The 23,298-nt window shown below is 43.7% G+C and overlaps 1 protein-coding gene across 1 annotated transcript; it reads right to left on the reverse strand.

Annotated features, from left to right (window-relative positions):
- Window positions 1-16,448: 16,448 nt before the first annotated feature.
- KCTD14 (potassium channel tetramerization domain containing 14) lies at window positions 16,449-22,807 on the reverse strand. The gene is made up of 2 exons (XM_029602196.1): window positions 22,368-22,807; window positions 16,449-17,334 (listed from the first exon to the last, which is right to left on the reverse strand). Exons 1-2 carry the CDS (start codon window positions 22,425-22,427, stop codon window positions 16,663-16,665), a joined length of 732 nt encoding a protein of 243 aa, XP_029458056.1. The 5' UTR covers window positions 22,428-22,807; the 3' UTR covers window positions 16,449-16,662.
- Window positions 22,808-23,298: the final 491 nt, after the last annotated feature.

A 23,298-nucleotide genomic window follows, 5' to 3' on the forward strand; every position in this document is an offset into this window, starting at 1 on the left:
GTTGAAGGCCCCGAGGGGCCTGGAGACATCGTAGGGGGGGCCGGCTGCAGCTGCAAGGGAGGACGGACCAGGCCTCGCGGAGGGGAGTCCGAGGTGAGCAGGCCCAGTCATGGCACCAGCAAGGCCGGGACGGCCAACAGTATCCTCACTCCGAAGGTCATCAAATCTTCACAAGAGAGCACTGTTCTGTTCGTACATCTCACTTTGAATGCCAAAGTGGCCCCTAACCCCTACACTCCTACCTAAACCTCACCTCGAGTAACTAGGTGGGCCTCATATAGAGGTATAAATACCTACCTAGTATGAGGGCCTTATAGCTGCTCTCTCTCTCTCTCCCCCCCCCCCCCCTCCCCAGCACTGAAAAACAAGCTGTGTGATATGGCTTCGCAAATTGCCACTTGGCCACAAATCCCACCCCAAATTCCTCCCCTTTTCCTAATTTGCATCGCACCATGCGTTAAAGGTGTTTTTAGCATGTGAAAACTCCTTAAAGTATGTGAAAACGCCATATAGCACTTTGATAAATGACCCTCTAAGATAGATGATGCTATTTAGTTTCATACTATTTCTATAATAAAAATTGATAGTATATAAATAGGAATTACCCAAGTATTTTTGCTAGCGAATGCCACGATGGTCTCTCTTAAATTCACTAAAAACGAAATGAGATAGTAAACAGATATCAATTTCTTTTACTTCCATGTGTCAGCAATTAATAGAGGACCAATGGTGTTAACATGCAAACTTATATCACAGTGTATCCAAGACAATGATGATGTTGCGTCCGTCGGTCTCAGACGGCTTCGCCCGACATGCCTCACCTCTATTTCAGCCTTCTCCACCAGCCTCGGGAGAATGGCGTCCGTAGCGTCTCCTTGCCGCACCTTCCAGCGTCCCCGGAGCGGCTTTGGCACGGCCTCCCGCCATGTTGGCCTGAGGCCTCCTAGGGTGCGCGAGCACGCATGCCTCACATCTTGTAGCAGTGTTGGCGTGAACCTCAGGGGCATCCCCCTCAAGTGACTTCACTGCTTCCAACTACAAAAGGTTGCCCATTTGCTGACTCTCACCGAGTTAGCAACAGATTGGATTCGTTCCGGTCTGAAGCTGCTCTGCCGCTGGAAGCAAGCTTCACCCTCCGGGGTTCTACTAACTTGGGTACCCGCTCCTCGGGGGCCCTTGGCTTATTTCCAGGTGCCTATCCTGAATCCAGGTACTCGCTCCTCGAGGGCCTGTGTGTCTCTCCTGGTGCCTGCTACCAATTCTTCTACCTACTGGAACACTACCTATCAGCTACAGAGAGTGAGTACTACTTCTCCCAGTCTGTTCAACTACAGCTCCTCGTTGTCTATCTGCATCGGGCCCTACACCACCATTGTGGAACGGGACTTCTCTGCCGAGGATCATAGACTGTTGCTACCTATCCTCTCTCTACTGCTTATTGGGAACGCTATCTACTCAGCTACAAGGGAGTGTGTAATAACATCTGCCAGTCTGTCTCTCTTACAGCGCCTCACTGGATATCTGCATTGGGGCCTTATACCCTCCTTGTGGGACGGGTCTCCTCCGTCGAGGATCACAGACTGTTGCTATCTAATCCACTCTCTACTGCCACCTCTGGTGAACCATACAAGCTGCATAATAAAGATATATTCTCTGTGTTTGTGCATCTGAGTCTAGCCTGGTGCTACAGTTCCCTATGGGGCTCCTCCCCGTGGGAGTCGCTATCACTGTTGCCCCTAAGAATCCACCAAACACCTCGATGTCATAACATGATTAGTTAAAAAATGTGCCGGTGTTTAAGTAAATACTGCGATAAGCCGTGCACAGAGGAAGAACATGGGGGAAGGTAGGAAGGGCGTACAGTGGTGACTACCAAAAGAATTATTATATTATAACTAACTCAGCACGAAGTGAAGATGTATGATGATATTAAGACATGGCTTTTCAAACAGGCATACCCTGAATAGAGTCAGTTTCACCCCCCTTCCTTCCCTCTATTCTTCTAGCTTCCTCTCCTCCTTCTCCCTGTGCCCCCTCTTACATCCGATCCTCATCCCCATTATTTCATTGTATTCATCATATTTTATATAGTTGTATTTGTCATATTTTATATAGTTTACTGTATTCATCTTATAGTATATCATCCAGTTTTAGTCCTGTAAATCCTCTTTCATGTATTTCAGTATATCTTTTACCTTTTTTTATTAGATTCACCTTATTTTATAGTATCCATTTTTAGTCCTGTACTTTATTCCCCCTGTATTTCAGTATATTTTTTGCCTCGTATTTCAGTATATTTTATGCCTTGAACTTCAGTATATTTTACGCCTTGTATTTCAGTATTTCTTACGTCTTGTATCTCAGTATATTTTATGCCCCGTTCTTCAGTATTTTCTGTGCCTTATTACCCCTGTACCATCTAGCCGTTATTTATTAGTTACGCCTCATTTTGTCTTAATCCCCTTCCCCTGTGTATTTTAGTACCCTTCCTCCTGTGTTACCTTCCTCCATCCTCCTCGTTCATATTAGTTACTCCTTTTATCCTATTTTCCCCCTCCACCCCCTCTCCTTGTTCTTTGGTTCCATGTTCGTTCCCTTGTTTCCCCCACCCTTGCTCTCTGTAATACATTAAGTTACCTGTAAACCGATATGATGTACCCACGAATACCGGTATAGAAAAGTTCTTAAATAAAATAAAATAAAATATCTAGTCTCATGACAACCTAATAAAGATCCTGTGGAAGTTGTTCCAGTTCCAATAGATAGCTTTCAGAATCTTTGACTCGCATAAGTGCAGGTCCCAGTCACATCTGGGAAAGGAACATTCTCTTAGAAACCCCTTTCCATCTCCTACATGAGTTTTGGATATAGTTTGGTAAGTAAGTAATCCTGGCATGCATAAAGGAGTTGACACATCTGGAGACAGAAAACTGACTGATGCTAGTTCTGTCTTTAACACCCTCTGGCATGGGTAAGTAGTTAGATAATGTAGTCACTTTCACATCCACCAACAAGCTGTGAAGGTGGTCACTATGGGTGGTCAAATGTAAATGTGTCCACACAGCTGGAAGATGAGAGGTCTGATACAGAAAATAAGTCAAAAATCAGAACTGCATCTCTATAGGGTAAATCCAGAATTGGCTCAGCATGTACCCCTGGACATAGAGCTTTATGGTTACTATATGCAGGATTTTAAAAATCCATTTGTTCACTTGCCTAGGGCCAGTGGAATTTTTCATCAGGTGAAGAGGCAATGGCATCTGGCCAGCTTGAGCAAGTCATGTCTTTGGCCTGATCAGGGAGGGCAGGAGAGACTTTTTCTTTGGCCTGATCAGGATCAGGCTGTGCCTTGAGGAGCACAGAGAAAGTGTTGCAGTAGAAGGTGGGGGGGAGGTAGGGCGAGTAAAGGAAAAGAGAGATGGCTGAGAAAATGCATTTAATACCAAAATCATTTTCACGAAATATCTCCTCCCTTCATTAACATTCCTACGCCACAATTGTCTGTGGGACACTGAGAGGAAAGCCTGTGGAACCAAAAGCAATCACCCTGTGGCCCAGACAATCATGACAAATGGGATTTTTCCAGGCGTGACATGCAGAGGCAACTCAGTCTCAGACCCATAGCAAATTATACGGAGAGAGAGAGAGGCTGCTTCAAGAAATCTGCTCAAAGGCAACCACCAGGAACGTAGGTGAAAGTGAGCCTGGAGCCAGCCATGTTTGGATGGTCGCGCTTCTCCCCCCCCCCCCCCCTCTGCCCATCATTATTCTTAGGGGCCGCGACCATCACACCAGGCACAAGTGTCATGGAGGTGTGGGGGGGTTCAGCTGTGGTTTCCCTACTTCTGACGGTTTATTCCTTTCTTAGCAAATTGGTGCTAGAGGATGCAAACGATATTATTTTTTATTTATTTATTTTATTTAAAGAATTTATATACCGGGGTTCCTGTATAGTATACATATCACCCCGGTTTACAAGGAACCAAAACTATCGCTAAGGAACCGTAACTATCGCTTCATTTAGCGGTTTACATTGAACATTTAGCGGTTTACATTTTATAATCTCTTGGCGGCGGGGGGGGGCAGGCTGGGAGGAGTGGAGACAGCGAGCACTCCGGACCAGAATTCTAATGATCAGCCATTTATTTGATGGCTTTTCCAGCTTTAACAGAAATGTCTGCTTTTTATTTAGGGACACTGCCACTCCCTGTGTACAAAGACTTTTACAATGTACCATTAAACATGACTTTCATGGGAGGGATAAGGTGAGAAACTATTTTAAAAGTATACTGCACTATTTATAGCTGTGGTCAAACATACATATTATTTTTTATAGTGTTAAATACATCGCATTCCACGTTCAGATCTAGGACATTCCACCAGCACGTCAGCTGATAGAAGAACAAACAAAGCCAGAGTCTTGTGCTTTATTTATTTTGCTCCAGTTCCTTCTACTTTATTGTCTCACCTAGTGAGACTTTCCTTCCATACACAGACACAATCCCCGCTCCCCCTCAAAACCAGCATCACGTGGTATTTCCTAAAAGCCCTGCAGAATGCAGCAGTGGCGGGAAAGCGAGGATGCCCAGTTCTTAACCAGAAACTGTTTGTCCCAATGTTTTTTCTGCATAAAGCTCGGAACTGAGAGCAGACTTCATTACAAAAGCAGAGCGCTGCAGAGAGCATGCAGCTGCGAGATTCAACAGGGACGAGCTCAGAGCAGGGCCTGCCGCTTGCCTTTTGGCAAACACGGGCGACCGAGGACAGCAGAATGAAAATGAACAGCTCTTCCGAAGAGCTGTCTCCTCTTGTTTTTTTTCCAGGCACCACCTTGCTATTCTACCTCTCCTAGGGCTCATCATGTCCTTCCACTCGTGAGCCAGACCTGCCAGTCTTTTGGGGTCAGTTACAGGATGACATTTCATTTATTTAAAGGAAAAAAACCCACGTTTTACCGTGTAGCTTTGGTTATAGTGTCTTTCATCCTTAGGAGGAGAAAATAATTTTTTCTGCGTGCCCTAATAGAATTATTTTTGTATGCTGCTTGCATAAGGAAGGGTTTGAAAGCAGGAATGGAGACAGGTCTAGCTCTGTCCTGCTCTCACTGGCCCCTACAAATTCCCTGTTGTGAAAAATGTGTCCCAGTCTGACACATTCATCTTTTGCCCTAGAATCTAACAAACGTTTGGGTAAAATCCTGACTAGATCCAAGTTATCTTTTAAGGGCATCATCTGTGATGGAAATGTTGTTAAATGCAGTTTCGCATTGGGCATTGCCACAATTGTAACCCACAAGAGGATGATCCACTGGAGCCAAGCCATGGCGAGTAGCACAGATCTGTAAGGGAAGAGCTGCTCTTCTGTACCAGGTCGGTGTTTGTCTGACTTTCAGCTGACCTGCCCAGTACTACAGTTTTAAATTAGGTACCCTGCAGCCTCTCTCTTTTTTATTTTGCATGAGTACACCTTTTATTGATTTGATTTATTTCTTTTCAGATTTATATGCTGCCAGAGTACAGAATAAAACATTAACAAAGTAAAAGACAGTAATTAATAAGATGCAGTAATCAAACAAATTCTTTAGAAAAAAAAAAAGCCAAGTTTTACAAAATGTTATGGACATTGGCATAGTTCTCTGTAAGCCGAAGACCTAAGTTAAGGCATTCCATAAAATAGGACTCATACAAGAAAATGCTTGTTTAGTTTCCACCAGTTTAACAGCTGGGACTTTAAGTAAAGCCTGTTGTGACGACTGCAGAGCTCGGATTGGCTGATAAAGCCAATAATATCCCTTAGATAAGAAGGGACACAATTGTGCAAAATATGAAAGATTATACAGAGTAACTTAAAATCTACTCTGTAACCAATGGAGGAATTTGAGCACTGGTTATATATGGTCATATTTTTTGCTTCCGAGATTAACCGAGCTGCAGTATTTTGGATCACTTGGTAATCTATACAGGTGATGTTTTAATATGCCTTTCAACACAGAGTTACAGTAAGGACTGCTTGAACCAAAATACAGAAGTCATCCTTCTCCAGGTAAGGCGGAAGTGACGGATGTTCCACAATTGGAAAAAAAGCAGCATTTCACTATGGTGCTGATATGTTTTTTCATAGATAATGAAGAATCAAGCCAAACGCCTAGAATCTTTATTTCAGTTTCTGGGAAGGATTTCATAAGCTGCGGAGTATCAAGATGCAGATGGGGGTTGCTTTAGCCAAAGTTTGGTTTAATCATGATCACGCTTTATTATCCAATAACCAGTGCTCAGTGTCTCATATGTGGGAGTTATATAAGCTATCGTCCTAGGTCTGTTATTAACCATGGAATTACAGATTTGTATATCATCTGCATAACATAACATATGAGAGATTTCAAGATTCTAGCACGAAGGCTAAAGGAGCCTTATAAATATTAAATAAAATAGGAGAAAAAAATAAGATCTCTGCGGCACCCCTAATGATAATGCCTTTGCTTGAGAGAATCTAATCCACCATCAAACTTGCTGGGTTCTGTTCAATAAAAACGAAAACCTCTAGCTACCCTAGGTTTCTTGTCTTTCCAAATGAAACTAAACATTTCCTTATTTAGGTCTCTAAATAATTTATCTGGATTCTGAATATAGACAGCATGGAAAAAAAATATTAAACATGGGAGAATATTAATTTTCTCCAATGGCTTCCTACCAAACCACTCACAGACTTTGAGAATATTGTCTAAAGTGAAATGCCTAACAAAGAAATGATTCGTAGCATTTACTCAGTTGTACTCGCTAACTCAGGCAATGCTAGGTCCCACTTTCAAGAAGGCATGGGAATCTGATCTAGATTTCACCCTTTGAGATCAAAGTTGGGATTCGTATCTTCAACAGACTTAGGAAAGGCAACGATATAAGAGTGGTGGCGCAGGAAAGTAGATACAACCTCACCTATAGGTGGCACTGCACACCACATTCGCTGAAGACCAGGTACAACAAATGTTGCTTGCAGGTATGCAAAGTGTTTAGTGAGGCATATCTATCCTCTGCCAACTCTACGCATCAGATACTTTCTTGATGTTTTCAAGTGCTTTTTCTATTGTGCTTTTAAAGCCAATAAATAATTTAAAGATATATTTCTTTTCCATAATTTGGGGCTCTTCCTGCCCTATTCCCTCACTGCACTGTGGCACCCAGCAGACCCAGTCAGGGAGACCCTCTGTGATTAAAAATCCACAGAGAAAGTTACCTTCGTATGGTGGGGTGTAGAGCACACATTTTAATACTGTACGCTCATGAGAAATCAGCTCAGCTGACAGTTTTTGAGTTAGTAAAAGCTGACGTACTGCTTTCCAGTGTCAGCTTGTATGCCCTGAGGCATTATCTCGTGGTTTCAACTCTGCAACCCATTAATAAACAGTGCTCTCTCCCATATTCTGTCCACGGCAAATATTTGCTCTTGAATACCTTTTCTCGTGTTAAAGGCCTTCTACATCTATCACACTGCTTCAAGGTTTTGTCATTTAATTTCCAACTAATAAATAATAGCGTTATATGCTGTTTGCACATTTCAGCCTACCGTGATACTGCCTGCTGTCTAGTAAAACTCTTCATTTCAAGCTTTTATCAGGTTTTATAGAAATGTCCAGGTCTTTATCATTTAATCATTTGGGGCTTTTCCCAGAGAGATGCAAAATACAGCAAGGCAGGAGTCTGTAGGTGGCAGTTTACTTTCAACTAAAACCCTACCATTTCCTGTATGTGGTTTGCATTGCACACTCATCCAGATCACATTCTCCTTTGTAAAAAATCTTGTTTCACTTTTTAATTAGCCAGGACCATTAATAGTACTCTTTAAAAGTGGAAAACAACGGGTGGTTGGAGCCAGGATCTGAATGATCATTGCACAAGAGGTGAGAGAGAAGGAATTGATATTACTTACTATTTATCAATGTTAATAAAACTTTTTCGGGCTCATATCATCTCACAATCCTCTACATTTCACTTGTTTATATGTGCACACCCGCACAGAGATGTCAGTGTCAGCATACTGTGTATTGTATTTGTATTTGTGGAATTGTACAATTATCCTCAAACTCATGCATATTATATATAATATATATAATATAATATAGCAATAATATTCCCCATGGGAAAAGAAGCACTTAATGCACCAAATGAATATGTAATATTCCAATAATTAAAAATATGTTTTTATTGACAGCAAACCTGCTATTACATAAAATAAATAGGCTGGGTTATGAAGCGAAAACTAGCACACCTCAGATTGAGTTCAATTACATAAACAATCCCTGTCTAGAATAACTAAAGAATTAATCATTTGTGCTTTTCAAGATCTTTAAATTAGATTTGACTTAATGAACTGTGAGTTATTTTCTTTCCTATAGATCAGGGCAGGGCTTCCCAAACTTTTAGCTGTGACCCAGTTTAGAACTTGAAAATTCACATGACCCCAAAAGACAACAAAAACAAATTAGGGGTGCGGTCCCCCTCCAACCATCATTCCACACTGACCTTCTACCCTCTCCACCTCTATCCCCCCTCTCTCAAACTCTGCCCCTCTGAGCACCTCAGACATCCCCCAACTCCTCCCACTTTCTCAGCTCATCCCCTCTCTCACCCCATCCAACTCTTTTCATATCATCCCAGGTGATCCTCTCACCTCCCAGCTATTTATATACCCCCCCCCCCCAATTGATCCTTAGTCATCCCTTCCCTCTCTCACCCCTCCAACCTTTCTCTCATATCCCTCACAGTTGATCCTCTTTCACCCCTTGCTCCTCTCTTACGATATCCCCCTCACCCTCCATAGCCCAATCCCTCTCTAGCTGATCCAGCCCTCAAACCCCTCCTGCATCTGATCCCTCCCTTCAAACAGCCCCACTGCTAAACAGCCCCTGGATCACAAGCAACATTTTCCTTTTGACTCTGGGCCAAAAGTGGATGAAACCTGGTAAGAAGAGAGGTTAGGGCTGCTGACGGGGGCAATATTTTTCTCTTGGTGGGTGAGGACCAAGGAGCAGTGGCAGTCTCCCTGTGCACACTCAGCCCACCCTTCCCCTCATGGCTGGTCCCAAACCCAACTGTGACCTGCAAGGGGCAGCAGCATTAGGAATATCAGCAGCTTGCCTTTGAGCCAGTGCAAGCTCCCAGATCTCTCCTCACGCAGGCCTTCCTGTTACTACAGAAACTCATGCAAGGGCAGGGCCACCACTCTGTGTGTGTGTGGGTGGGTGTGGACTCAAAGGTCCCATCCTGACTTCCATAACTAATGCTGGTGCCTGTGCCGGAAGAGCTCTGCCCTTTCAGGCACTTGTGACCCCAGTTTGGAAAGCACTGGATTAGGCACTACTGAAGTACCATGGGCAGGCCGGGATTTAGGCATAGGCAACTAGCTAGGGCTCCAAATATCCAAGCCAAAAAGGAGCCCGTTTCTGCTTGCTTTAGGGTCATGTGCTGGCACAGCTTCAAAGAGGTGTCGCCATAGGATTCTGCTTATAAGCACCCAATTCTTAAATCCGGCCATAATCATGGGGGTCAGTAAACAGTTTTATTCACCCAATTAATTTAAAGCAGTCACTTGTCACTACCCCCATGCAAAAGGTTTTTCTGTTTCAGCAATCTATCAAATTCTATTTGCTGTGCAGAATTTGAATAGATTTCCTATAAAATGGCAATCAGATGCAGGTATAGATAAGCAGACAAGGGTCATCCAAGACTCTCCAAAGATGATTAGTGGGGCTTAAGGAATGGGCTAAAAATGTCTCCGAGAGGGAAGTACACTTGAAAATAAATGTCTAGTATGTCTATCACCCCGTTCGAGCAAATAAAGTGGGCATGGCAGTGACTAGGTTGTGCTCAAACATAGAAGACCCTTCGATTCATGGCTTTGATCATGCATGCCCGTTTCCGATTTCTGGGATACAGTACTACTTGAGTTGAATCCTATGATTAAGTGAAATCAATATGACTTTGCCTATTATGATGGTAATGAGATTGATTATGATAATTCATCCTTATTTTACAAAATGATCTACTTGAGGCAAGGAAATGCATAATGTTCAAACAGGTACAACAAGTGACTCCTGGCCAATGTGAAAAATATAAAATGCATCAGACCTTCATGATGGAAAGTGTATGTCTGGACAAGGGAGATATCCACAGAACTGGAAACCATTTCTAACACTATGGCAGTGTCACAGTTGGAGCCAAGTGTGTGTGTGTGGGGGGGGGGGTTATGAGTGAGAGGAGTCAGAGGAACACACTTGGAAAATTTACCCAACCCTTCACTTGTAATAATAATAACTGTATGTGATATGAGTATATAATTATATTTACCAAGTACAATATAGTGAAAAATGCAAAACTGGCACTTATGAGAACACCGCTGACCATAACCCAAAAGAAATGATATATTAGCACCTGAGAAAGGCAAATGATTTCCCCCTGCTAAGAGGGATAATATATACAAGCGCCTAGCGAAAGCTGCCACTTTCCTGGGAAAAAGTGCCTTCCAAAACTCCTTCGACAGTGGGCAGTAAGCAGATCTCTTTGGAAAGGCTGACAGTGCTGGAGCCTCCAGTGCTGGGCATATGAACCGGCTCGGCAGGAAATCTGTCCGTCACAGCGGGTGTTGGGGTTTTATATCTTTTGGATGATACATGCAGTGAACAGGACTGTCTACTAGCCTTCCTGAAATATTGCCAACTAACCAGGGGGTAGTTCTATAACGAGGCAGGGTGAGGCAGCCGCTTGAGGTGGCAGAATTTTGAGGCAGCAAAAATAATTGCCCCTCTCAGAACGCCACTGTGGCGCCTGCCTCACCCTGCCGACCCAGGCCAGTGGCAGCAGAAAAGAGGAAGGTCGCTGCTGCAGGCCAGGCCAGTGGCATGGGGGAGGGATGCCGCCACCGGCGGAGGCCAGGTTGGTGGTGGTTGAAGGGAGAAGGGACGGGGTGGGGGTGCGCCCTCTTGTTCCTCGCCTCAGGTGGCAGATTGCCTTGAGCCACCTCTGAAACTAACTGATGAGACGCGCAGTAGTTTTTCTTAACTCTGAAATGGTGAATTTCCATCTTTTTGTCCATATTCCCTATTTCACCATTTTTACATCATTCTCACATGTGTAACTATTAGCCTTGCCCATTATCTACATCTAAACACATTCTGAAATAAGCATCAGTCATATAAAATAAAAGCAATCATATAATAATTCAGATAGAAATACTACTTTAAAACCAATATAAAAGAGCTTGTAAATACTGTGTGTAGGTTATATTATGGCTTTAATCGATAAAGAAGTTTTACCATGAACTAAACCTGGGCAGTTGCCAGGTCTTTTCCAATTCTCAGCACTAGTAAAACTACTTGTGCTGCACTTAACTGTTGAAAGCAGAGCTGCTCAAGGCCAAAATTTAACTCCTTAACTGCTGGCTAGGTGTAAGTGGTATTCTTATAATTAGGTCTTGACTGCATCTTGTATTTTGTATCTCTTTATGTGTGTCTTTGCGACCTTGAAGTTTCCAGATTACCATACTTCTTAATCAGACTAGGAGGAAAAGGGAGGGCTAACAGCCCAGAATCCTGTAATTTCTTCTGTCTGCTTTCAGCATTGTACATGCATATAAGCAGTACTATGTATCTTATCTTCTCTGGCAAAAAAAAAAAATTCAGTATTTTCCAGCCAAGTACAATAATAAAGGAGTAAAAGTTGTTCTTTGCTCTCTAAGATCCTCGTTTGCCACATACACCACCTTCATCATCCTGTCAGTACTAAATTCTGATCATACTTTTACAGAAAAATGGGGCCTATCTATCCCTAATGCATACATCTAAATAATCTTCACGTCCGCTATCTCCTCACGCTAATACAGGTAGCCATCTTTAGATATGCTACCAAGCAGGACTCATAAAATGCCTGTTGAAGCTCATCTGATTTTAAATGCAGAAATGTGCTAAAGCCTGTGCAAATTATATAGCTGTAGAAGTATGACCTGCATATTCTTGCATTTCTACAATACCAGCTGACATTCATGTTAGCAGAACATGTTGAATTTCTTGATGTTTTATGCTATCATTATCCTTGGCATTGGATAAGAACGGGACAAGGATGAGAAATCCATGATGGTGCAAAGGAAAACGTATTTACAAGCGCCAGTAAGTACTTATTCCTAATGAGGTACAGTCCTTTGAAGTTTGTAAGGGCACTGTAAAGCTTCATAAAGGGAAGGGGAATAAAGCACAAGTGATTTTAGATAGGAGATGATTAAATCCATGAACTAATGAAAAACTGCAGCTGACTGCCATTATTATTCTGTGAATAGTGCAGAATCTCAGTTCTAACCTGTAACACTGCCTGTCATTTTGAGCCTCTAATAAAAATGTTTAAAAAAGGTGTTAAGTCTCCAAAACATCCAGTTTCTTCCAGGATAAATACTACTCCAATTAGAACGCTGCACTGCAAAATCAGCTTCGCTCAGAGAGCTGCACGGACTTTTCGGCACATTTACTGATTGATTTGTTTCCTTGAAGCTCTTTTTTATTATTAGGAGGGGGGTTTTATTTTTATTTTTTTTAGAGTGACTGTTCTCTTCCTGCTATGTTTTCTCTTTCTTAATGTTTCAAGTCTCTACAACAGCCACATTTTAAAAACACCCCCACACCTGTTCATGGTGCAAAAAGATGGCACAGTTAAACTGGAAAATTTGAAAAAAAAAAAGCATGTGCACCCATAATTGTTTTCAGGGGGTTGGGGGCACAGTAGTTTCCTCCTGCTTCGGGCTCCTAGGTTAATCAGAATAGGCCTCCATTAGACTACTGTGCCATGAGCCTTCATTTGCAGCTAGCTCAGGCGTTTCCCCCCCATTTTATAATCCAACCACCTAGCTCAACCCAGTACAGCAAAATTCTTCAGCCAGGGGCCACAGACCACGGCTCCCTCCGGAAACCAGTACATGTGCACCTTAACAGTAGCCACTAGGTGTCACTATCCTGTAATGACAAACACACACACAAACCCCCCCCCCCATATGGCTGTGAATGCTGCCTCTGCAGTAGCCCTAGAGCCAGTTGGCTCAAGGAAGCAAACTTGAGTCTTCCAGCACTGCCACTAAGCCACAGGGTTGCTCATATGAGGCCCAATTTAAAGCTCTCAATCTCCTAAAAATAAATTTTAAAGCAATGTTCCTGTCAATATCAAAAGCCATGGAAGCGAAAGAAGAGGCTGGATTTCTGAGATCCAGCAACAGAAAATTGTGACAAGCAGCTCCTGAATTTCCCTGCATTTAAATAAGGGATTCGCTACCTCTGCTTGAACTTTACACCCAAACCTTCTGTCAACTGGAACCAACCACGAAAACTGTCTTTTCATTTCAGAATACCATCAAGGATGTGTTTCTCTCTGGATCTTTTCTGCTCTCCGTCCCTTTTCTCTCCGCTACATTACATCTGCTATAAGCTAAACACTGCCAGTAATGTAAACATGGGTTTGTCCAACTTCAGGCACGCAGGTTTTTCTTCATCAAGATAAAACAAACTATACAATATCCATGCAATTCAAGAAAGCGGTGAATGATTTAAGGTCCGCATCCTGTGCACAGAAACATTTGGCAGACTCTTGTGAGGTGCAAATTTTTAATCAAATACTAAAAAAGTCACATAATGTATAAAACTGGCAAACTGTCATTAAAAGGCCTTTTCATGAGCCGACTACCCCTGGTTCAGGAGGAAACTCGAGAAGACACTTCTTTCCTGAAAGGGCAGTAGCTGCCTGTAATAACTAGCAGAGGTGGTGGAAACCAGAACTGTAACAAGATTCAAGCAGGCTTGGGACAGACACAGAGGGCAGGGATACGACCAGGGCTGGGTGACTGAAGTATTACAAAACAACCCACCCTTCACTCTCGAGAGCACTTACAAGGAGAAAGGCAAGAAGGAGAAAACAAGTGCTGAATAAAAAGGAAAAAATCTACCATCTTCACAGGTCACAGGCTAGCTAGGTTGGAATAAGCAGGCTACAGCTGCCTAGAAATTGACCCGGTCAATGCCAACACGTTTGTAATGGCTGGGTACTGTCCCTCAAGGAATTAAGGGAAAAAAAAAAAAAAAAAGGCAGATAAAGGATGCATGATCCAGTGACAGGGCAGGCCTTGGGGTAGCCAGATTGGAACAGGCAGGCTACACGTCCTCAGAACAAACCAGGTCAGTGCTGACAGGTTAATGGTGGCCCGATACCATTCAGCAAGGCCACAAGGATTTAGGAAGTCAGATGTTTGGGCAAACAGCCTCACTAAGGGGCCTGACGTAATACTGTGTGCTCGGCTGAGTGCACTTTACCACCAACAGTTGTGTGCACATTTTGGGTGGGCAAACTTTTACGCCCAATGCAGCAAGTTTTAAACACAAAAAACGAGTGTGAAGAAATACACGCCCTGCTTAGTGCCCTTGTATGTAAATCCTATGTATTAGCCATTCCCTCTCCAATAAAGGGATGTGTGCTGGCTTAACTTATATTTTCTTGCGGGCCGATACAGTAAAGTAGGCGGGAGAGCGCGCGATTCTCTATTCAAATGAGGCCCAGCGGTAAAAACAGGCAAAAGGAAGCGCTAGGGACGCTAGCGCGTCCCTAGCGCCACCTTTGGACCGGAGCGTTGGCTGTCAGTGGGTTTGACAGCTGACGCTCAATTTTGCCGGCATCGGTTCTCGAGCCTGCTGACAGCCACGGGCTTGGAAACCGGACGCCGGCAAAATTGGGCGTCCGGTTTTCGACCTGACAGCCGCTGGCCGACTTCAAATCTTTTTTTTTTTTTTTACACTTTTGGAAACTTTCGGTACCTCCGACTTAATATCGCCATGATATTAAGTCGGAGGGTGCACAGAAAAGCAGTTTTTACTGCTTTTCTGTGCACTTTCCTGGTGCCCGAAGAAATTAGCTCCTACCTTTGGGTAGGCGCTAATTTCTGAAAGCAAAATGTGCGGCTTGGCTGCACATTTTGTTTTCTGAATCGTGCGGGAATAACTAATAGCGCCCGCAACATGCATTTGCATGTTGCGGGCGCTATTAGGTTCGGGAGGTTGGACGCGCGTTTTCGGCTCCTTACTGAATAAGGGGTAACGCTAGCTCGTCGAAAACGTGAGTCCAATGGCGGGTTAACAGTGTGCTCCGTCGGAGCGCACTGTACTGTATCGGCCCGTTAGTGCTGGAAATTTTACTCCTGGTCTGAGCACCTGTGTTAAGCAAATGTTCCAGTGTCAGGGCCTGTAGTCAGTATTTTCTGCACAGAAAACATGATTTGTGCAAATAAGCCATGTTTTCTGCACCTGCAATGATTTCTGTGCATAAATCATTTTTCTGCACACTAAGCCTTTTCTTCGCACACATTTTCTGGTTTGTGCACATTTTTTTAAAAACCCTGATGCATTAGCTTACTGCATTTGGAATTTAAAAAATTAGCTTGTGCATTAAGAAACTGTGCACTGAATTTTAGTTTTAACGCTCAGCTAAATTACATCGGCCCCTAGGTTTGATAGCTGCTTATATTATTACAAAGCTTGGTGATAAGAGATGGAGATGGAGGACATCGGTGTTGGTTTAAATATGAGAAATTGAATGGCAAAGAACCACTGAGGAAAAAAAAAAAAAGGGAGTTGGATAAGGAGCAATATCCTACAAGAGATCAAACTTCTACCAGTGGTAGCTGTGCTATATCCTTAGCAGTCATTAGGTGTCATCTTCTCTGTTTACCTTAAAAGGTGTAAATACTATGGCCCTTATTAGTCAATACGTGATTAATAAATTCTCCACCTCCACAGCTCAAGCTAATCCACACTTTCTAATGACTTTGTATCTTCATTATGGCAAATTCCTTGTAACACATTCTTTATCCACCATGTCCCCTTTCAATCCGTGCAGCATGCTGCCATTAAGAACATTTTCCTCTCCCCCTACTTTATCTCTGAATCCCCCCAAGGCCTCCATGTGTTCTTTTACGTCTACCTCCTATCTGTAAAATTGGTCGTTTAAACTTTTTTCTTAACAGTCCAGGATCTGACCAGGTGGGCAAGTCAATTAACAAACTCTTCACTCCTCTTCCAGGGATGCATTAGGCAGTGGCCTGCTGTATACAGGGAGACCGGGCCAGGAAACCACAGGGAACACTCTAGTTATACATATACTTGAGAATATGTATTTATACCAGGTATATTCTTGTGTACCCGACTTGAATCCGGGTCAAAGACCCCGCCACAAGGTACAGCATACACATGCCCTGTCAGACTGGTTCAGGCCCCCAGGAGAGCGCCTTCTCCAAGATTCAATGCAGCTGCACTCTGAAAGTGTGCTCAAGGCACAAAAGTCTTAAATTGCCATTCAACCTTAAAAGTGGAAAATAGTTTTCACTTAGAAACAAATCTTGATTCTGATGGTGACATCACAAGGACAAAAACTAGCCCAAACAAGATAATTTCATTTAATTAATTTTTTACATCAAGCACTGAAAAAATAGAAAAGCATTTTGCTATGCAAGCAGTGTTATCACAATGCTGCCTACTCCGATCTGCTGGTTTTTATAAGCCTCCCATTTGAGAATATATAAAAGTGCATCTAAACCAGTCTGTAGGATCTTCACAAATCAGGTCTTTTGTTTAAAATAAATCTTCCCATTTTATTACCACCAAGTGAAGACAAATTTAAAGAAAAAGTCACATGACTTGATACGGAATCCTTTCTCTGCCACATGGGTCTGGTGGAAAATCTTGTGGCCTTTGGCCTCAATGTCAATCTTAATGCAGTCCAGCAGATCAGAGATGGAGGGCGTAGCCTTCCAGGGTCCAAACTTCACTACAGACTTTTTATCTGTGTCCAAAGTGTTCAGGGCATCCTGGCACTTGGCCACATCCTCCTCGGTCTTGACCACGCACACGATGACATTGGAGTGACGGGACGCCACCGCCTCCGCCCTGGCTATCCGAATCATCACTTCAATGTTCTCATAGTAGTTGGGCACCCGGGCCAGGAACTGCTTCCTTCCGACCAGCTCGCCGAAGATCTGGGGAGAGTCTTCCAGCTGCTTCACCAACGGCTCAATCTCGTAGAAGGATGCCTCCTTGTAGACTTCCTGGATAAACTGAGTTGGCACCAGGCTGCTGCGCAGGTATTCCAGGATGTACTTAAAGTAGGTCCCTTCCCTGTCGATGAAATATCTGCCCTCCGAGTCAGTCTTGAGCTTGGGCTGTCCGGTGAACATCTCAGCCAGCTTAGAGCTCGGGCATTTCTTCAACGTGCTCAGCGTCGTCGTGTAGATCTCGCCACCAACGTTTAGTTGGACGATTGGTGACAACTAGAAGGGCAGAGAAGAAAGAAGCAGTGTATGAGTTATCTGTCTGAGACCAGTTTGGAGCCAGGGCAAAGCAGACTGCTTAGTGCTGGAAGTAGAGGGAAATCCTTTTTATTAGAGCTGTGTGAACGTAATCATCACTCCTGAGCACTAGCGGCTCGGATTTATTGACTTTTTAACCTCTTAAATGCATTGGCCTACTTATCTTGCCCACATTTTAACATTCAAATATTCTATTTTGTTGCAGTTAAATAAATAACCAATATGTAATAGAATGCCAAAACCAAAATAAACAGGCATTCATAAACAGAATTAAAGAAGAGACACAGATCATGACCACAAATAAGGACAATTAGGCCCATTTAGTCTGCTCAGTTTCACTCCTGGTGCGATATCCCATAGACTCCCATTGATTTCTGCCTTTCCCTCGCTTCTTTGCAACAAGGAATCCTCTGTGCTTAGCATGTGCTTTTGAAAAATTCTGTTATTTTTGTCTCCATCTCCTCCATGGGCAGTTCTTTACATTTATCGACCGCCCTTTCATTAAAAAATATATTCTGATCCTTCCCTGAGTTTTATATCATGTTACTCTTGTTCTACAGCATTCATTCCTCTTGAAAAAAAAAATAGTTTGCTTCTTGCGCCTGATTTATATTTTTGAGGTATTTGAATGTCTGCATGCCTTCTTAGTATTTAATAAAACAAAAAAAGAAACAACAGTTAAAGCAGCAGTGCTTAGCAAACCAATTTAAGGCTAATTTTGTACATCAAGAGCATAGACTGGATAGAGAAAACAATGGAAAAGGGTATATTAATGTGAGGGGGGGGGGTTTAAGTCTTTTAATCCTTGATTTTCATGTTCTTGCATCAAAAGCTGCTATTTTTAAATTCCACAAGAAAATACTATTTAACTCTACCCTGCTAAAGCTAATTCCCAGGAGCTGCATCAAAGCCTTAAGTTTAGCAAACACTGCTTTTCTATATAAAGCAAGCATTGGGAGGGGAACGTCTTCTGAGGTTAAGCTGCAGATACATGGCACAGTGCTGGCAGAGTCACAGATTAAAGGACTCGGGAGATTCGCTTTCAAGACCGCACAGACTGCGTCGCTTTGCAAACTGTGAGCCGCAGGGCTGTAAGCTGCCAGCCCTACCCACGGTACCGCGGCTGTTTCTCTAATCCGAATAGGCGCAGCTCTTCGAGTACGTCTGAGCCGCGCGTTGCCCACTCTCCTGCATCATTCTGGGGGGGGGGGGGGGGGAAATCTGAGCCGGCACAGAAACGGGCATGGCGCGGCTCCAGCTTACTGAAAGAGCTGCTCAGCATCTGTACGCCCCAAGCTGTTCTCACAGTATTGGCTCAGGTGTATCCCACCCCCAATCGCAGGAATAGCGCGAGAGTTCAGGCACCACACGGCCCAAACTGTCTCAGGAGCAGAATCAGACGAGAGAAGCCATCGTGGTATCATGGGCAGGAGGTGGGAAACGAGGGAGAGAACTGGGTCAGAGGGGCCGATGTAATAAGCTGCACTGTGGTATTACTCACGGTTTTTTCCTACGCATGTACGTCATAACACGGTTAGTGTGGAAAACATGCGGGCACAAACCCGCTCAAAAAGCTGCGGCTGGTTTAGCACAAGTCCATGCTGATGCCATGCAAAAGGAGGCAATTAACTATTCATGGGCAATACAGAGAGCCACACTGGTGTTAGTGCGGGTTTTTTTTAAGTGGGTTTTTTTGACGCCTGGGTCAGGGCTGGAGTTAAGGTTAAGCGCTTTTCTGGAGGTCGAAAAACTAAGCGGCAGAAGCCAGGTCGGAGAACGACCAGGCACATGTCAGAAACGCCAAATGCCTTTGTGGCCCCTTCCAAATCACTGCATCATTTCCCCTGCTCAACAGCATCTGCCATTATAGCTCCCACAGTGACGGATCATTAAGGGATTAAACATTGCTGAACCCACCCTTCAGTCCCACTCCCAAAACCACAAACTCACTACTGTCTTAAAGGCTTTCAACTGAGAATCAATCACGGGTCACCACATTAATGCGGGTTTATGAGCGATTTAATCGCATGGATATTTTTGTTGTGTGTGGATTTTCTGCGCCTATCTCATTTGCATGCCAACCCCTTATTTTACATCCCACGGAAGCACCTGCTTTCGCCACACGCACTAAAAAAAAATACGCGCAAACAACCAGCGCTAATTTCACGACAGGTCTTATTACATCGGCCCCAGAGTGAGCAGTGGGCTCATGAGAGAGTAGTGGGGGTGGGCCGGGAAGGTGGTCACAGGAATAAATGCTTTACTTTCCCAGAGTAATAAGAAAAAAAAAACCCCCCAAGAAGTTTGAAAACCACTGACCTAGGGCATAGAAGCTTGAGTTCTCTACTGAAAGATTTTCCCCAGCCTTACCTAATTAATCAGTTCACTGACATTGGGCAATTCTGTATAATTAATTTTGCTGTAAAACAGGAAACATCCAACTTAAACTTGCATCCAAGGATTTGCTTAATAAAAATTAAGCATTGTACATATCGTGAACAGATTTGTTTTTTTTGTGTTCTAAAAATCTACCTACATTCTGTTTCTTATCCATCACGGAAGTGTCACACTCAGTATTGGTAGAGGCGCAGAAACGTGACATGCTCTCTCTCTGAGGGGACCGGGCACAGAGAAGAACACAACGGCTCTTTCAGCCATGAGTTTTGGTGGCCATGTTGACTAGTACATACTTATTTATGCACTTAAATAAACTTCCAGTTATCCTTATACACGTGGTACAAATAATGAGCTAAAGGATAATTATCTATTGAACAGCAAATATAGCATTAACTATTTTCTGGCTTACTTAGCGCAGTACACACAAGCACTTTTCTCAGATAAAAATGGGAGAAAAACCTTTCAAGACATGATTAAGCAATACATTTTCATATGAAGCTAATGAAAACATTTTAATGGATAACAACCAACCATTCATAACTCAGTGAGGTATACTAAATCGGACAAAAATTAGGTGTACTAGAATTATAATGCAACACTGGAAAAATTCTTAATCGTAATTTAGGTAAAAAAAAAAGAAATACAATTGTGGGCATCACACTCTAGCATTGTCAAGCTAATCTTCAATAATATAAATTAACATTTAATTTCAATCCATGTAAATCAGGGGTATTCATTCCCAGCCCTCAAGGGCTGCCAGCAGTTTGGGTTTTCAGGATATCCCTAATGAATATGTATAAGAGATTTGCATACAACAGAGGTAGGGTGCATGCAAATCTATTGCATGCATATTCATTAGGGATATCCTGAAAACCCAACCCATTGGCGGCCCTCAAGGGCTGGAGGCAAATACTGCTGGTGAAAACTACCTGCTGATAGTATTAGGAAAGCTTGTGTCTAGTTTTATTTTCCACCAACTAAATGTAACATTTTGGAATACATCAAATGAAAAAATATGTACTACTGGGACAGAACACTCAGAGTAATGTGGTAGACGTTCACTAGGGCCTCTGAAACGGCAACACATGTGCCTTCTCTTCTTCCAAGCAAGCCTAGACAATCTTCCAAGCCAATGGGCATGCGAATATATGTCTGAATATCCGATCGCTTTGGGCAGGTTCTCTGGCCCGGCTTAGCGGTATATTACATAACATTTTGAATAAAAAATTATGCATCTTAAAGTATACCCATGACCGATTATTTGGTTTTAAAGAATGGCGTAAGTCCGCATGCTGGTAGCATGCCAGCCACCTTGATCCGTTTCCAACGCGTCTCCCAAACACCGGTTTCGTATGTGGCAAAAAGTAGGCACACATTTTTTTGGCAGCTACAAATCCACTTTCCCAGGCAGGAGGTTACATTTTTACCCGCATATAAGATGCCCAAGCCTTTGACAAAACCAACCAGTGTGTGTGTCCATACATCAGTGCAGCTTTTGTTTTCAGCAAAGAAAGAATGTTTCCTTTTTCTGCATACAAAGGACATAATTAGAGTTACTGCATACCTCTGCTGTAGGCTGTGCAAGGCATTTATGACACCCACACCTTGGGGCAGCTAATGGCAAGACTAGTACAGGATAAGAAGGCAAGGCCACAAAAAATGCTAGATGTGACAAAACTGGAATTCTTTCAACTTCCTGGTTTAAAGGGATACCAAAAATAACCGTGGAAGTCCCACCCACTCCTATCAAGTTGCAATAGAACTTAAAAAAGGGGGGAAAAAACCAACACACACTTTCATTCATCAAGTGACAAGGTCTTTTAAATGGGGTCATCAATCTCAGGACATTGCGTAAGTAGCAAGGGATAGGAGGAGCCACAAGGGCCAGCAAAGAGAGAGAGAGAGAGAGAGAAATAAGTACAGATTTCTCATTTGCACAGTCAATGCACACAGGTTCCAGTCCCCAAGCGCTTCCATTCTAAGCTAGAGGGGTTACGTGCCTTCTGCAATGGATATGAATCAGCTCTAGAAGCAGCACACCTCTCACTACCAGCCCCTACAAAAAAGGGCAGAACAACCAGGAGAGATCAGAGGAAGAGAGAGGAGGGAGGTGGGGATAAATTACAGAATAGGAAGCCACTTTTTAAAATGAGGGGAAAATTAAGCTGACAATTAGAGTATGAATGAAGTGAAAAAAAATAAACCCATAGCATTAAAGGAGTACAGAAAGGAGAGGAGAGATTGATTGTTTCATTAGCTGCCTAACTCATACTGATATTTAAAACAAAACAAAACATTAAAATATTGCATCTGAAGATCGCCGTTTTGCAGCCAAGAGGAGTGCGAAATGAGGGAAGTGACAGTGAGTGACACAAAGATCCTTCAGCAGTCTCACAGACACAAGTTCCGGGCCAGGAACCTTCCTCCCAGCTCAGCCCCCCCCCCCCAGAAGAAGAGAAATGCATCTCGTTAAAAAAAAAAAAAAAAGTTTGGTTGAGACTGGAACCTGTTGATTCTGCAGCGAAAGCTCTGCACCCCTCACCCTCGCTCCGGCTGCGATCTCAGCCTGGATCCCCCCCCCCAAAGCCCGCACTCACCGCCTGCAGAGCGCTGGTCAGCTGCTTGCCGGGGGAGTTCTGGCTGCCCGAGATGCTCATGCTGCGGGCCGGAGCTCCTCCTCACTCAGCGCCGCGGGAGTTCCTCGCAGCTCCGCCCGGGAGAGTTTCCCGAATCACCCTTCGGTACGAGCTTGGCGGCTCCGGCAACACAAGAGCACCCGAGCCTCTCCCTTGGCACCGCCTGGGACCTAGAGCCAGCAGGAGGCAGGAACCCAGCCGCGAGCGCTTAATGCCAGCTCTACGCGCCGGGCTTTAATAAAGCGACGCCTCCACGAGACGTCAGCTTCTCGCGCACCTGGGGACACCCGCGCGCGCGTGCCCCGCTGGAGTGTTAACCTGCACAGCGAAGGCACTTTCGCAGCACCGTCAGATCCGAATAATTAATAAGAGACGTCACTTTGCCACGCCCCCTCGAGGGGGAAAGGATGCCTGAGGGCGCTCTTATATAACTCGCCTCTCAGAACACAAACCACCTCCTTGTTAGTCTGCGCCTCGGCTTTCCCAAAACTCGTGCTGATGGGAAAGTGCAATTCACAGTGTAACCTGATGGGAAGCCGCCAGAAAACCATCCGCTGTTAGCCGAACACAAGATTTTCTGTGAATCGTTTTCTTCCCTATGTCCTTAAATATTGTCAGTAAAAGGCTTTCATTTAAGCAATGAAAGATAAGTTATATACCCTTAATCTACCCTAAATTGAAGACTCCTGAAGGAGGGAGGGGGAGGTCTTTCTAAAAAGCAAGAAGCCTGAATATTTCTAATATTCTCCTGCTGAGAACCTGGGGCCCAAGATGCTCCTATTCACCAAAAAAAAAAAAAAAAGAGGAGGGGAGCAGGAAAAACTACCACATCTGATCCTGACAAATAGGCCGATACAGCACCAACGCGTACAAAAAAGTGCGGCAGTGTCTG

Source organism: Rhinatrema bivittatum, chromosome 5 (genome assembly GCF_901001135.1).
Source record: "Rhinatrema bivittatum chromosome 5, aRhiBiv1.1, whole genome shotgun sequence".
NCBI lineage: Eukaryota > Metazoa > Chordata > Amphibia > Gymnophiona > Rhinatrematidae > Rhinatrema > Rhinatrema bivittatum.